The sequence below is a fragment of the Ctenocephalides felis genome, unplaced genomic scaffold, assembly GCF_003426905.1.
Source record: "Ctenocephalides felis isolate EL2017-DRISC unplaced genomic scaffold, ASM342690v1 CF-g0.4_SCAFFOLD_01267, whole genome shotgun sequence".
NCBI lineage: Eukaryota > Metazoa > Arthropoda > Insecta > Siphonaptera > Pulicidae > Ctenocephalides > Ctenocephalides felis.
Window position 1 is genome coordinate 1 of NW_020537421.1, and position 15809 is coordinate 15809.

The 15809-nt window shown below is 29.3% G+C and overlaps 2 protein-coding genes across 2 annotated transcripts; one reads left to right on the plus strand and one right to left on the minus strand.

Moving 5' to 3' along the window:
* The first annotated feature begins 961 nt into the window (after window positions 1–961).
* On the plus strand, window positions 962–5738 carry LOC113369362 (MICAL C-terminal-like protein). The gene is made up of 9 exons (XM_026610126.1): window positions 962–1048; window positions 1113–1271; window positions 1666–1698; window positions 2701–2848; window positions 3141–3297; window positions 3835–3956; window positions 4339–4500; window positions 4580–4688; window positions 5259–5738. The coding sequence occupies exons 1-9, from the start codon at window positions 962–964 to the stop codon at window positions 5314–5316; spliced, it is 1035 nt and encodes a 344-aa protein (XP_026465911.1). The 3' UTR covers window positions 5317–5738.
* Window positions 5739–8165: 2427 nt separating this feature from the next.
* Window positions 8166–13435, minus strand: LOC113369363 (myelin regulatory factor-like; the record flags this gene model as incomplete). The annotated part of the gene is made up of 14 exons (XM_026610127.1): window positions 8166–8283; window positions 8542–8691; window positions 8784–8893; window positions 8980–9072; window positions 9368–9443; window positions 9527–9644; window positions 9732–9801; window positions 10092–10401; window positions 11277–11455; window positions 11541–11812; window positions 12092–12141; window positions 12207–12502; window positions 12626–12965; window positions 13307–13435. Coding segments are annotated over 14 exons (2311 nt in total), but the record flags the coding sequence as incomplete, so codon positions are not given.
* Window positions 13436–15809: the final 2374 nt, after the last annotated feature.

Consider the following 15809-nt stretch of genomic DNA (forward strand, 5'->3'; position numbering starts at 1 on the left):
AACTCTCCAGCAACTTCTAGGAAATTAGAAGAAATTACAAAGAAAGGGTTAAACAAAGATATAATCCATGATTTAGTTATGGATAAACTGCAGAATAAGAAAATGCTTAATGCAAAAAACGCTTAATAGAAGCAGAACACGATCATCATTTAGCCCTGGAAGTGGCTTGGCAAAACCTGAACCAGTTGTCAATTCGGCATTTAAAAAGTCTTTGGAAATATTGAAGCTAAATATAAAATAGATAAAGAGAACACATGTGATAAACCCATAACAAATAATCAAAAACCGCCTTTATATAGTTTACAAAAAATCACCAACAGATTCATCAATAATGAGGCCTTCAAACACTGGATCAACCTTGTACCAGCTTAGTAGTTTAAATTCTCCATGAAACTTTTGCGGATTACAACACGCTTATCCGTCAACTATAGAACCTGATTCACTGGTTCTAAATGAAAAAGCAACCAGCACGCCTTTAACTTCCTTCAAAAGTTGTCCCAATATAAATCACTCAGGCCAATATCTATGCATAGTTCTTTTAAATTAAAATCAACTCCTAGCAAAGATGTATTAAGCTCGTCATTACCAGATACGCCTATGACGAATCCAGAAGCTTTTTCGATGCCAGACATAACAAAGAAATTGTCTGAAGATTCATTCCGTACACCAGTTGCACCTCCCAGATTGAAACGAGAAGATGAGACTAGGAGAACAGCGGAAAGGCTGCGACAAGAGGCAAAGCTAAGAGCTCATATGAAGAGTAATGAGGATTTAGGATTAAGTCCTGAAGATAAATATCAAATGTTGAAGCAGAAAATAAATAAAAAAGCAAGCAGAGAGTAGCGAGCACGCTGACAGTAGTTCAGGAAAAACGGAATACGTAATTACGACGTACAAGCCTTTAAATGATCACCAAAATTTTGCTGAGAATTTGAGGCCCAGAACAAAATCATTCCATGACATGAATAGACCTAGTTCGACTTCCACAGTGTATAGTAATTATTCTCAAGATTCAGCTAAAGATAAGTCCATAGAATCTCCACGAAAAGTAGTGGTTTTTGCACATCTGACCCTAACATGTCATGTGATTCACCAAAAAGTGACTCTGGTAGGAAGTTAAGACGAAAGATAGGGAAAGAAGGAAGAGCATTATTCAGGCTGTGTCAGATTTCTTCCATAAACGAATATCGCATTCAAATCCTACATCACCTATTAAAGATGGCAAGGCGCAGGGTATATACTCATCACAAAAATCTAAGGATAAATCTAAGGTAAAATTATAATAATATTAGATGGGTAAGCCATTAAGGATATATTGCGATACGTTCAAAATAACAATTAAATTAAATTGCAGAACATGCACAATTACTTGTTTTGTGTTGAATTTTGTCATTTGCAATTTTAGTTTTGTAATTAAAATATTCATCTATTTTGAGACATAAGAATATATTAACATTTTAACACAACTTTGATATATAAAGAAGTATGATGATTGTTGAATTAGATTTTTAACTAAACTGATAGGTACTTTTTCATAACTTATTGTTAGTACCTCACCTAGATTTTCTAATATGCACTATATAATAATTCTATGACTATTATTATCATGATGCACAAATTTAATATATTAGAATGATAAATTCACTTTATTCAAATTTCTTTCAGTCCTGCTTTGATATGGATCACCTAAACAGTTTTGTAAGCATTTTAATAAGCAGGTTTTTTGTTTTGTTGTATTCGGTGGTTATTTTTTGGGTTTATAGCACGTGTTTATTTGTTATATCTGGGTTTTCAAAATTGTATTTTCTTGTATCCAAGTATTATATAATAGGATTATTATGTTGACTAAATAAGTTTTAGATATCATATAAAATTGAAATGTAACTATTCAGGTCAAAATATAAATAATCTATAATTATTTACTAATGAGTAAAAGCTTGGTCAACATAATAAATATTTAAATGTTATGTATATATTGGGTGCTTTACTTATTATTTATGTTAGGTATTTAAATCGCTTAGTTTGTCATCTGATTTTGATTAATTATTTTGTTACAAACATCATAAAATATTACAGTATATTTATAAACAATTATCATTATGTATTATTTAAATATTTGTTTTTTTCCTGCAACACAAGAATAATTATTTAAATCAAATGACAAAATTCAGTCCAGTAATTGTGAATTCGTCTTCACATTATGAGGCTAAATTTTTTAACGTTTGAAAATTACAATTATTATAAAGTATCAGTACTTAATTTTATATTTTGCATGAAATTCTAACATTTTTATATGGTTTATGATAACCATAATATTTTCGGTACTCATATTTATTCACAAACAAAATATTTTCAATGCGTTGTAAATATTTTGTTTGTTTGTTTTGTATATCCATAAATCAGTATATTAAGTATTTTTTTATCTTATATTAAAGCACTGTAATATATCTACTTTCATAATTTATTTTATCATTGTTAGTAAGCGTCCCAACATTTTTGTATTTCTGTAAATCTGTATATTTATTTTGTATTTTTCGTTGCAGTAAAAATGTTTTTGTTTCAACTCAAGTTCGACTATGTAGATATTTGGTGTTTTATATTTCAATTTTTCTTCGATGTATATTTGCTGCATGATGGGTGATGTCGAGTTTTATTAAGAGCTTTAGAAAACGTGAAAAACATTCTGGAAAACACTTTTAGGAAAATTACAATACGGAAAATGTCTTGCCATATCGCTGTCAGTCCGAGAAGAACCTCATTGTGTCCAGGACCGTCCAGGATGAACAACCGCCGCCTATACCACCGCCGCCTTTGAACTATGCGCCGCCGGATTTACATCACGTATCAGGTAATAATATAGTGATTTCAAGTTAACGAATATTATAAAAATAAAAATCTAATAATATAAAATTATAAAAGAAATATACATAAAACAATGATATATACGTAAAACTAGACTTTAAGAGATAGTGTAGATATTATGTAATTTAGTATATGGCTAATGTACTAGCTTATAAAGCCAATAAATCATATATAAAAAAAAAAAGTTAACGAAACGAATTTTCTCCATGTTGTTCACTTATACACCAACGATTTAAAAAAAAATCTAAACAAATACTATTAATGATTATTAATAACAGATGGTAGTCAATCTGAAGATCTGGATGGAAGAGGGATTTCTTTAGAAACTTTAGACTACACAAATAGTTCTTACAATTTGGATGGAACGAATCCTTCATCTACTGAGCCAAAACGAAGGCGCAGTCAAAGAGCCATCAGGAAAGCCGAGTTGAAAAGGTAATCATACTTTTATTTAATACTTTACATACACTTCTTAAGTAATAATTATTGTGTTTAACTAACAGTTTTGTGTTTTATACTTACCCTTTTTTTTAATTTCAATAATTATTACAACTGCTAAATTATTAACATCAAGTAATATTGATAAATAATAACATAAATTTAAATCAATAAAAGTGCAAAGGATAAATTTACATGAAAATATATCCATATAGATTTGAATAAAATATAAGCCAAATATAATAAAAATAAAATTAAAATAATATGAAATAAAATTTTCTGAATGATAAAATAATACTAGAAAATAATAAAATATACAAAATAACAATAATAAAAATGTAGATAATAATAATAATATAACAATAATAGTAATATAATAATAATAATAATAATAATAATATTTTACAAATTTATGAGATCGTTTGGAATTTTTCGTTTTAGCCTTGTTGGGAGCTTCTGAGTTTTGGTTGCCATAGCTCATAACACTCATTAAGTTTTAATTGCTATTTTTTAAATAAAATTTATTTTATATAGATTCAGGAGAGCTCAAGAAAATCAAAGGCAGAGAGAAGAGACTGAAGTTAAGCAAAGAGAGTTAGAAGCCAAAGGCGTTGCCATAGAAAAAGCTTTAAGGGGCGAAGGAACTGAAAATACACGTATGTATTGTTTTTATTGAAATTTCCACTCATTTTACTTCTGATTCATATCATATAATCAATGAGAATGAAGTAAATGAATTGAAAACTTACCATGCAAAAAAACTTTGACATTATAATGTCTATAGTTTCTATTCCTAAATATAACCTTATAGTAAATGTGATAAATTTTAAATTTTTCTCATAGCACAATGCCACTTACAATTTTTCTCAAAATCACTTACACCTAGTTTTGATAAGATATATTGTTTGGCAAACGATTTAGCATAGTACAAGGTGCAATGGATCAAATTTAGGTCCAAATTAACATATCCTTATGTTTTAACAAGATTTTTATACCATATTTTAATAAGAAAAAGGAGAATTTATTTTGATTTTTTAGAACTAGATGAGCAACTTTTTGCCTCCTGGATGCAATTGCGTAGGGAGCAGCAAAAATTACATGTATACGATCAGATGCTATCAATTCAAGCAAGGGAGCTTCAATTGGAGGATCGACATGCCAGATTACAGAACGAGTTGCGAGAAAGGTTATCGCAGGACGGTAAAGAAATACATGATAAAAATTATTTTTGGAGTTTTGTATTTGTAACTTTTTTTTATTGATTTATTATTTTTTCCAGATTCCACTAAAACAACTGAAGATGCAAATCGTGAGAGTCAAATACTGCAAGAAATGTTGGAGATTGTTAAAATGCATGATTCTTTAGTGCTTGAACGAGACAGGCTCAGGTAGTTTTTGTTAATCATTATATATGTATATATATATATATATATATATATATATATATATATACTCATACCACACATTGAGTTCTTTTGCTCAATTTAGTTTTGAGTCGGTTGCTTTCCAAAAAAATAAAACACGCAAAGTGAATTAGGATTTTTAATAGAAAACAATGGAAGATAGGGGTTTGCAAAAGTACTACTTTTTATTAAATATATATCTTATGTAAAAGAATAAAACTAATAATAAATAATTCTATTAAAAATATTCAATTCATGAAACAAAATTAAAAATAATCACTGAAAAATTCGGCAATTTTTCACAAAAAATTGGTAATGTTGTTTCAGCTTTTCTATTTTCGTAGCAATAGTTATTCTAGTCGCAATTTCGGATATTTGTACCTATCGTCTGGTGCACTATAAAAAATTTTTCTAGTCCAGGATCGTTTTTAATAATAAATATAATTTAATTTCATTGTAAAATTCGCACGATTCGTGTTGGAATTGTACATACTTATCATGCATCATCATAATCCTATATAAAATAAAAGTTTTTGTTACTTTTTTTTTATGAAGGAGTACTGATACCCCAACATCAAATGTACAAGAGGCACCAATTGATGAAACCAGATGAGATTGCAAGTTGTATTTGAAGCACTGTATGCAAGAGGTGCTCCAATATCTCCTGAATCTTTTACAACCGATATGAGGTGATTATTTTCTGATGACGGTTGATGGTCAATGAAATAGGTTTTATTCTGGGGCATGACATTTTATTAAAATGATCAAATAATATTATAACATCACATTTATTACAAAAACATCATGTTACCACATACACAGGTTTAAGGTAAACGTTTCCAATTTGCGATATGTTATTGAAATTCTATTTTGTATGCGCTGCTTAAACCCATTTTAAAATATTTTAGTGCTACTTCTGCCTTTAGATATGTAACGTATTTTTATATTATATATTTAACGACTATGAAAGAATATGATAGTCATAATGTTATTATTAAGGTTTTATTATATAATCAAATGAGTCATAATTCTAAACAGTGAGATTATTTGAGTATATTTTTATGTGATTAATCATCTATGCCTAAAATTATTTGTTATAGATTATGTGTATAATTTTAGCTATATTTTGCAAAAATTAGAACAATTTTTATGTTTATTGATTTGATGAGCATTTAGTTTGCGAATGCGTGACATTTATTTTTATACTATTTGATATAGTTACTAATAAATATATAAAAGTGAGTTTAACACTTATGTGATATTTACATAGCATTACTTATTCAGTAATATTACGGAATTGTTTTTATTTTTAACACTGTATTCTATTATGGATACTATGAGCCAATAATTTTAGCTGTAAATTGTGTATTAGTATTTATGAACAAATCAATATTAACCACTATTACTATTTTTTGGCAAATATCGAACAATATTTAATTATATTATTTATAATGAATATTTTGTATAGTATTACAAAGATTGGAATTGCAAAATTACTTATGTATGCTACTGTAATAAAGAGCTTAAATATTATACATTAGATGTTTTAAGTAGTATACATAGTTTGCGAAAATCCTAATTTTTGTTATTGCAGAAATTATGAATATTAAACTAAGAGCTCTAAAACTATTACTTGTAGCTATCTTATGTAAAAGGTAATTACAGTTACAATATAGCATGTGTATTTGGAACCTGATATCACTACAATATGATTATTTTATGAAGACATCGAAGAACAGTTACCCTATTGGCCAAATCACATCCTAATATATACAAATTGGAATTATTTGGAAAGTTACTTACTGATGTTCTTGAAACAATGCTATATTTTTAAGTGATTTTATTAGAGCATAAGCAGCTGAACTAGCGGTGAGTACACATTGATTGATTAATTTTGTATATCATAAAGATAGTACTAAATATAAATAATATTTACAGGTGGTAAAAATAATCTAAAAGGAAACGTATTCGTTTAGATATTCTATATTGATTTTTGTACAATAAATAATGTTAGACTTACAAAATATTTTAATATTACTATATATTACTCTATTTTTCATTTTCTAAATTATATAAATCTAAATTAACTAGATAAATGAAAATAATCATTTTTTTCTTATTTATCACATTCTAATATAATGAATTTTGTTGTTTTTTACATTTTTTAAATTTAGTCTACAATTTTGCTTTTGGCTTTGTAAATCAATTTCATTGTTCGGTTTACATTAACTGAAAGTGCATGAACTATTTCTAAAATATTTTGTTTACGATATTTATTCATTGAATTTTAAATATTGATAGATAATATTTTAAATTTATTCACTTTTTAAAAACTTACATATTACTTCTATTTTTGATGCCATATATTTATGTGTATTGTTCAGGTACTTCATATTCTCGTAATTTTGAAATAGTTTGAAATTTAAGTTAAAAATCTGGATTATAATAATTGGAATCAGAATCTACATTTCATATTATTTAAGATTATTATTTGTTTTATTTTATTCATATCATTTCAATAATTTTAATTAATTATTATTCTATTTAGGGAGAAGTCACCAAATCTAAATAAGAAAATATATCACCATTGATCTTTCATCTCTACAATGCATATTTTGTTTACTGCACTTGTTCACTGCGGAATGTTGATCATGGTATATTAGTTATTCTTCTTTGTTTATAAGGTATTTTTCATACTTCTCATATATATATATATATATATATATATATATATATATATACATAAAAGATATATATGTATGTATATATTAATATACATGCTTGTGTATATTAATTTATTTTCGATGCTTCAGTACTGATATGCTAATTCCATCTGGTTCGATATAAAATTGATATTGTATGAATATATATTCAGCATACATTCAAATTAACAAAATATTTTAAAATATGATTTAGAATTGCATTGACATATTATTCAATTAGTATTGGAAATAAAACCAATGACTTAAATGTAATTCGAATACCAAACGTAGAGTGATGACACCGAAGATTCTTTTACTTGCCAAAGGTCTTCGTAATGCTAATTTTTTAATATACTTTGACAAAATCTGAGAATTAGTTCCGAAAATCGAAAATAAATAAAATATTTTGTATATTCTTTAGTTTCTTGTTATAAACTACTAAAAAATGTAAACCTAGGACTCGTCAACTTATGTGGAATTGATACACTTATCTTTCTCGCCATTTACACACAAAATCAGCATTTTTCTGCAAGGAATATAATTATATATAATGAAGCAGCTATATTAAATTTTTGATCATAAAGTATTAAGTAAATATTAAATTAAATTGATACAGATACGTAGGTGGGAATACAATTTGAGTCTATAACACCATTCCATATAATTTTACACATATTTATTATATCATTTTTCATCATGACTTCAATCAAAACTTACCAACATTTTTTTGATTCTGCCGATATTATAGTTCTATTCAGATTCACACAGATTTGTCTTCGTCTGGTGATGATAAGAAATTTGTGGACACCATATGTTGCTGGGCACGGTTGTGCCGATTCGAATGTTCGAAGAAATATATTGTGGACATAGCTGCTAAACTGAAAATGAGGAATAAACTGGTTAGTAATAAAATAATAATAAATATTTATTTAGTTTTACGATTATCAATCAGAACTTATTATTATGAGTTCCCTAAGCCGTTATGAGATAATTTATAACACTTTTCTGTTTTCTTTTTTGTTTTTCCTGTAAAATCTTATATCACTACCACTTCATATTTGATAAGTTTTTCTTTGAAACTATTAATGTTTTCTATAGGCTATTTGTAGTTATTTATATTACTATTAGTTACTTACCAAGAGGCTAAAATGAATATGAGGACAACAATTATAATTTGAATCAGTTGACTTGATAGAAATTTGCCATTTTTGGACTTGGTTCGTAAATACTTTTTATGCTTTTTAACATTATCATGTTTACTGCGACATGATGAACATCGGCGTAATCTAGTCGTCGAAACTGCAAAATTGATTATCACAATTGTACATCAGTATTTTAAAATTATTTTTTTTAATAAATTTAATATTTACTTGTTAACGTGTTAAACTTCTGGTTAATTTTCTCAAGTTCACTAATGCGTTCCTCCAGATTTTCGGTCATTTTACATAACTCTTTGACTGCTCCAATATTCTCCATGTATAAACGATCCTTATAAAATTATACAGAATTGTTAATACATATTTTATTTATTAAATATTGCAGATGTTTTATGAATCGAATATTGATTCTTGTACCTTATTAACAACTAGAAATTTATCAATTACATGCCCATTTGGTAGTACGATGTTACCGGCTTGTGCAACGGCTTCGGGAATCACTTGTTGAACCTAGGATAAATATTATAATATATATATATATATATATATATATATATATTCTTATCTATATTTATATAGTTTTCTTATTAATTTACGTTACTATTTCTACTGATTACTATTAATTTACGTCTAGTATTCAGATTCTGTATAAAACAGTATATTAAACATAAACATATACATATTAAACAGTACTAATAGAAAGTTGTATATAAAAATTAATTTAATATTTTGAATTAGGACTAGAAGTTATAGATAGGTGACAAATATTTTGCGAAACAAAATTAATATAACAATTAATAATTACCTCTTGTGCAATAACTCCCGTATCACTCTCTACCATTATCCCTGAATAATTGACGAATTCAGGATGATAACTATAACTGAATAAGGAGTATTTATTATATTAAGATGATCTTTGAGAGAATACAAACAAGTAAAAATAACAAAAGAATTATATCAATACCTTACTACTCGTAATTGCTTCACATTTTCCAATTGCTGCCTCGTATCAAGTTCTTGAATATTTTCTTTAGCTCGAGCATCACTAGGCTGGACAACATGGCCACTTACTTTTATGTTACCTAAATAAAAAAAGATTTCATAAAGCTAAATTATTTAAGAAACTAAGGTACAAAACAATAATTAAGTAATTATTATAATGTTAATACCGTGGACAACTAAAGTTTCGTCTGGTTTATCCATATTGATTCCGACTTTTCCAGCGTGGAATATAGAATCCTGAAAAGGTTGAAATATTTTTATAACATTGATTTTGTGCCAGTTTTAATTTTTCATGAATTAATAGAAATCTAATCTAATAATCGAATTATTAGGAAAGAAGATAAGAAAAATAAAAAAAATAATTAATAATTAATTGAAGAAAGATAAAAAAAATATGTGAAGTTTGGCTTAAATTTTGTTATATGAAGTTTGATTTATAAATAGAAAAATAAGATATTTGCCAAAAAGTGTCAAATTATTTAGTTAAATTTTTTAAATTTCCATTGAAAATTGCATTATTTTCTTACTGGAACTTGTCCTCGTTGCCAGCACAGTTCCACGTCACTCTCAAACTGACCAGGATTAGACGCCCTCACAATTATCCGTTCCGAGGCATGTGCGACTACCGGATAACCATCCTGATCGCCTGCACATTCCGAGCCACCTCCACCAGTTCCATTGCCCGAAGTTGTGTGCGCGTGCAGGGCTACTACCAGCCTGAAGTACCTCTGATCAGGATTAGGTCTTCCTTTTTTGCGCATGTTGTTGGCAGTGGTTTCCGCAAAATGCAGACGGGCGACCGTTGCTTTGGAGGTCTCGCCCGCCGAGAGCGATAAGCTGCGGGAAAACCTTCGGCGCTTTACTCTTCACGTTTTAGATTGATTTTGTATTAAAATTATTTAAATAATATCTAAATGGAGATAGACGTGATATTGTTCTTGATTTGGGTGAAAATGCTTTGAGATATATTTTTTTAATTTGTTTCGTTTTGAAGAACTATTTACGGAGTGTCCCTGAATAATATATGATTTTTAGGGGGAGTAGACCCAGTAAACACCGTGTAATTTGACCGGCGGTAGCAACCTGAAATCCACAAGCTTGTCTTCAGCGATGTGACATGCATGTGGAATCTATGTCGATTTCAGATTGCTACCGCTGCTCGGTGCCCCCCCCCCGGTATTTACTGGGGAGGATTGACTAAAAATCACAAAATATCACGTGGGGTAGAGAGGGGTATAGTAAGATGTCATGTGTATTTTTTTCCTGAATTTAAAAAAAATCCAAACATTTTCAACAAAAATTCAAAAAGTTTCACTTTTTTTGTAACTAAAAATGCAAGTGATGTTTGGTGGGGGAGGAGTTATATTCAATTTTAAATATATATTTTGAATATATATTACGAAGGGGCAGGGGGGGGGGTCAAAAATCCTTAAAAATCGATTATGTGATTAATGGACGCTTTCTTATCACTTTAGTATTTCTAATAAAAACAAGTAAGTACCTAAATATTATAATATTACTTACAATAAAACTTTTGATTAGGTATTCGGTATGATCGTACAATATATAATAGAGCAATATAAAAGATGTCACATGACATACTGGCAGTCGTCTATAGGGAAAACTCATGGGGATTATGAATTTTTACTAATATTATTAAAATAAACTATTTTAATCAATTAAATAATTCTATATTATATTTATAGACTCACAACACTGGATGGAATGGCCTCTTGCTGCGATCAGATTGACTTTGTTCTACTTTAATAGTATGCGTGGGAGATTCCACTTTGACTCCATAGAAATGCAAATGAAAAGCTCTAATCTTCTTGAAACCATCAGCTGTTTTTACAAATTGGGCATCGCCTTGAAGCTGAGCATGGCACGTTATCTGACAAACAGAATGATTATAACAAATAAAGATAAGTATAAAGAAACATACTTAATACTTAACTAACATTCAATAATCTTCTTACCTGGAAATGATTTTTCTTCTGACAGACGAAAGCTTCATCAGCCTGCGAGAAGTTGAATCCTTTATCAGCGTCCACTCTGTAGTGCGGCGTTGGCAGTTCGCGCAGAGATTGGTCACACAAAACATGCCAGGATGTTTTCCTGAATGGTGAAAATCGGATGCATTGGAAGGTCTGCTGGGATGCATTGGCACTATTCGCACTGTTTGGAGAGGCCTGGGTTGGACCTTCAGGAACTGACACAGGTAAGGACAAAGGATGAGTCCATTGAATACCTAGAAATGAAACAGCAAATAACGAAACTTTAAGCTTTTACCAAAAATTATTATGTTTGCTAGTTATTAAAGCTAGTTTGGTATCTTTAAAATAATCAGCAAATGAAAAATTTACATTAGGTTTGCAACGGATATTTGGTATTCGACCTATTAGGTCTATTCGGCTGCAGTTATTAAGTATATTAGACCGAATATATAATACTATTCAGTAGTATTACATGATAATTGGTAAAAAATCAATTCTATTTTTGTAATACTCATTTAAGTAGTAATCCGTACCTAACACAGGTAGATAATCAACCTCCATATAAGAAAAGTTAAGAACCTGTCTATGAATTTGAATTTCTTTAATCAATATCTGACAAAAAAGCTATTTTTCTACTTTATTACCCACCTGTCCTGTGAATGTCCATCCAGCGACATGTCCCCCGTATTGGCTGCCACCAGTAAGGCGTTAGCTGTGGCACTAAATGCTGCTGCATCGTTTGCCTCGTTGCCGCTGCAGCAAAGAGCGGTCAATGGGGCAGGACTTGGTACCGGTTCTAATTTGACGCCACTCGGGCTATTGGTCAATTTGCGTTTTTTGTTCGGGGCCGTTGTTAGTTGCTGTGTTGCTTGTTGTTGCTGGGCTTGTTGCTGTTGCTGCTGTTGTTGGGTTGTTTGGAGATCGGCGTATACAACACCTTCGGCCTGATGATAAAAAAATGGTATTTAGATTATTGTTTAGGATAGGAAATGGTGCAATATGGTTATAGATAGCTGCAGATGCAGATATAGTCAATGTAATTAGACGTTATACTGTTGCTAAGTTACTGGTAAGGTTAATGCTATGATCTTGGCATTAAAGTGAAATTGCGTTAATTCTTTGAGAACAGTGCAATATACGGCATCAAATATAATTTTATATCCCACTTGTGTGTAAATCAGGGCGTCATCCAATATCTGGTACTGGGCAGTCGGCGGTTGTGGATAATGGACTGCCATGATGGTTCCTTGAGGTGGAGGACTGTATGGATGTTCACTGCCCGAATCCGGCGGACTTTCTGGTAACCTATGTTGCGTTGAAGTTCCAATCGGTTCCAGATTTGTCTGTCCAGGAGATGTTTGTAATTGATGTAACGGCACCAGGCCTGATAGTAAGCCGCTCGTCGAACTAATAAAGATAAAATGATACAGGTTCTATATGAAATCATGGTAACTTTTGGGTAGATAGTCGGGGCAATGATAAACAATTTGATTAGTTATGATTAAATCGCAAAAAGTTTACATAGTCAGGTATATTATATAATGTACTCTGAGATACTTCTTCTCGAATCAACATAGAGGAAATTTTATGGGCAGTCTAAACAAAAGTTGTATACTATATTTATACGAACCATTAAGAGTTTTATCAATTGCAGTGATAATATATAACCATTATTAATATGTCGAATATGAATATTTATTCATTTATAATTTGCATCAATATAATTCTGTTTCTATTAGTTCACTTACTCATGTTTCTTAATGAGAGAGTCGTTTTGTTGCGAGAAGTATCCTCCTGCACCTGTGCAAGCGTCACTGTTTATATAGGCTTCTAGTTGTGAAAAATCCAAGCCTCGTTGTCGATTCCACCAACAAAATCTAAATAAGAAAAATATATTATTAGTTGCAATGAACTATATTATTATTATTTTTTTATTTCACGTGAAAAGAGGCATTGCTGCAGCGAATTAAAAATATGCTCACAACTAAATATGGGTTGCCTTCTATAATAATCGTTCTTGAATATACCTAATACACCTTATTCAAATCCTATACAGGGGGCAACCCAACTGAACCTTTCAAATGAGGAATTTAAATATTTTATTATAATAATTTTCAAAACTATTTTTTTTACATTTGTATGTGGACGAGAAACATTTCTGCAAATTAGCATCATTAAATAACTACTCGTAGGGTAAGTTATAGTAATCTCAAAAAAATCGAAAATGAAAATTTTTATTTATCTTTACGTTTCAAAGTTTGAAAGTTTTCTGAACATTTTGGCATACCTTAGAAAAAACGGATGTATGTGTTTGTGCGTGTGTGTGTGCGGATACAAATTTTCATCGACGATTCGGGAACACCGATCAACCGATTTGAATAATTCAAAAAACATTCGATTCGTATTGATAAGGAGACGTGCTGATTAGTTTTTGGCGGGGCAAAAAGTGCCAAAAATGGTAACTCAGTTTTAAGAGAACGGAGGTCCGATTTTAATAATTCAAAAAACATTTTACTTGTTTAACAAGATGAAGAATTGATCAAATTTTTATGAAGGCAGGTCTAGCGGTTTCGGAGATCTAATAAAAAAAAGTAAAAAAAAATGCCATTTGGCGGTCAAAAAATGATCATTAGACATATGCAAATCAAATTATCAGATGTTTTATAGAGATTTTAACAATAAGTATAAATTTTGTTTACATTCCTATCGGTTCCGTACCAATGTTTATCCGTTAGAGGCGACGCGGCGCTTACACGCTTTGACATTTCGTCTCTATGCAGTTAAAGCAGTACGATTGCTTTGAAAAAAAATTCAAAATTTCCAAAATATGTCAAAATGAAGAAAAATTTTTTTTTCAATAAATTTTTTTTTTCAAAAAGTAAAAGTAAAAATTTTTCCAAAATGTTAATGGTTTTTAAAAAAATAATAATGTTGGCACGGAGAAGTACCAGCAATTTGTTTTAAGGCACGATGCCATGCGCCCCACTAGTTGGCTTATAATTTGTATTATATAATTTTAATACTAAAACGTATAATATATTATGACAAAAATAATACATTACAAAATATTGTTTATTATCAATTTAATTGTCATAAATAAATGAAGATTTTTTATATGATCTTATAATCTAAATTATAATCTAAAGTTCAGATATAATTTAGTACATTAATAAAAAGTAAACACTGGATATTCTTTTTAAAATTCATTGTTATTTATCAAATTAATGACTCAATGACTTTCTAACTAGACAGAGAAAAAATTAAAAAAATGCTAAAGGGTGTAATATGTTAGAAGAAGATGCTTCTTATCAATTGTCGCTGAATTTGTTGCAATAATTTTAATTTATAATAAGCGTCATAATCCAGTGAAAATTTTCGTTGTTGATAATTAAAAATCACCTTATTTTTCTGCCATTAAATTTGTTTCTCAACGAAGGAAAGTGTTTTCTCAAAGAGGGAAAGTCGTCGGCTGATATCTTAATCGAAACAACAGCGATGTTCGTGTTATTATTTATTTATTATGTACATGTGAATTGTTTTTTCACGGTCGGCTTGGCCTTTAGATTATGATTAGATGAGGGCACTTTCAATTTCATCCAAAACAGCGAAAAGCTCATTAAGCGACCATCTCGATTATTTATTTAATTGATACTGAACCACTTGATTGCATCCAGCTATTCTATTAGATTGAGGATTAATTGTTTGATAATGGGTTAAGTTATATGTTTTTATTCATTTGTAAATATACACACACACACACACATATATATATATATATATATAAATTATTATAATTATTATTATATCCTGAATAGCTAATTAGGATGGGGCGGTTCACAAGGGCTTTTTGCACAATTTGACCTTCAGTAATGATACTACAACCAAATAAACTATATTAAAACAGATCTCACATCAAACAACCAATCGAATTTTATTTAGTAAAATTCCAAATATAGAAATACTTTTTTATATTACTATTTTTCTAAAATTTGTCATCCATCCTTTTTGCCCATAGGCGGTGTAACTGGATCATTTAGGAACAAATAGTTTTAAAATGCCTTTTTTTAATTTTAAAAGATTAATACGAAATAATAGTTAATTAGTCAACTAATGCGAAATACTAATTTAATGGGAGCATTTTTTACAAAGATTACACTGTATATAACCTGATCTGGTACTTTGTCTAAAATATTCACCAGCAGAGTGAAATAAGTATTAATTTAATTTATCTCTTCTAAAATTGCATTTCTT

What these genes read in the sequence shown, in the direction of transcription:
- LOC113369362 (XM_026610126.1), top strand. Translation starts at nt 962, where the DNA reads ATGAATAGACCTAGTTCGACTTCCACAGTGTATAGTAATTATTCTCAA. An exon ending in GGATTTACATCACGTATCAG is followed by an intron (nt 2,849 to 3,140) that starts GTAATAATATAG and finishes TATTAATAACAG; the next exon opens with ATGGTAGTCAATCTGAAGAT. An exon ending in AGAAAGGTTATCGCAGGACG is followed by an intron (nt 4,501 to 4,579) that starts GTAAAGAAATAC and finishes TATTTTTTCCAG; the next exon opens with ATTCCACTAAAACAACTGAA.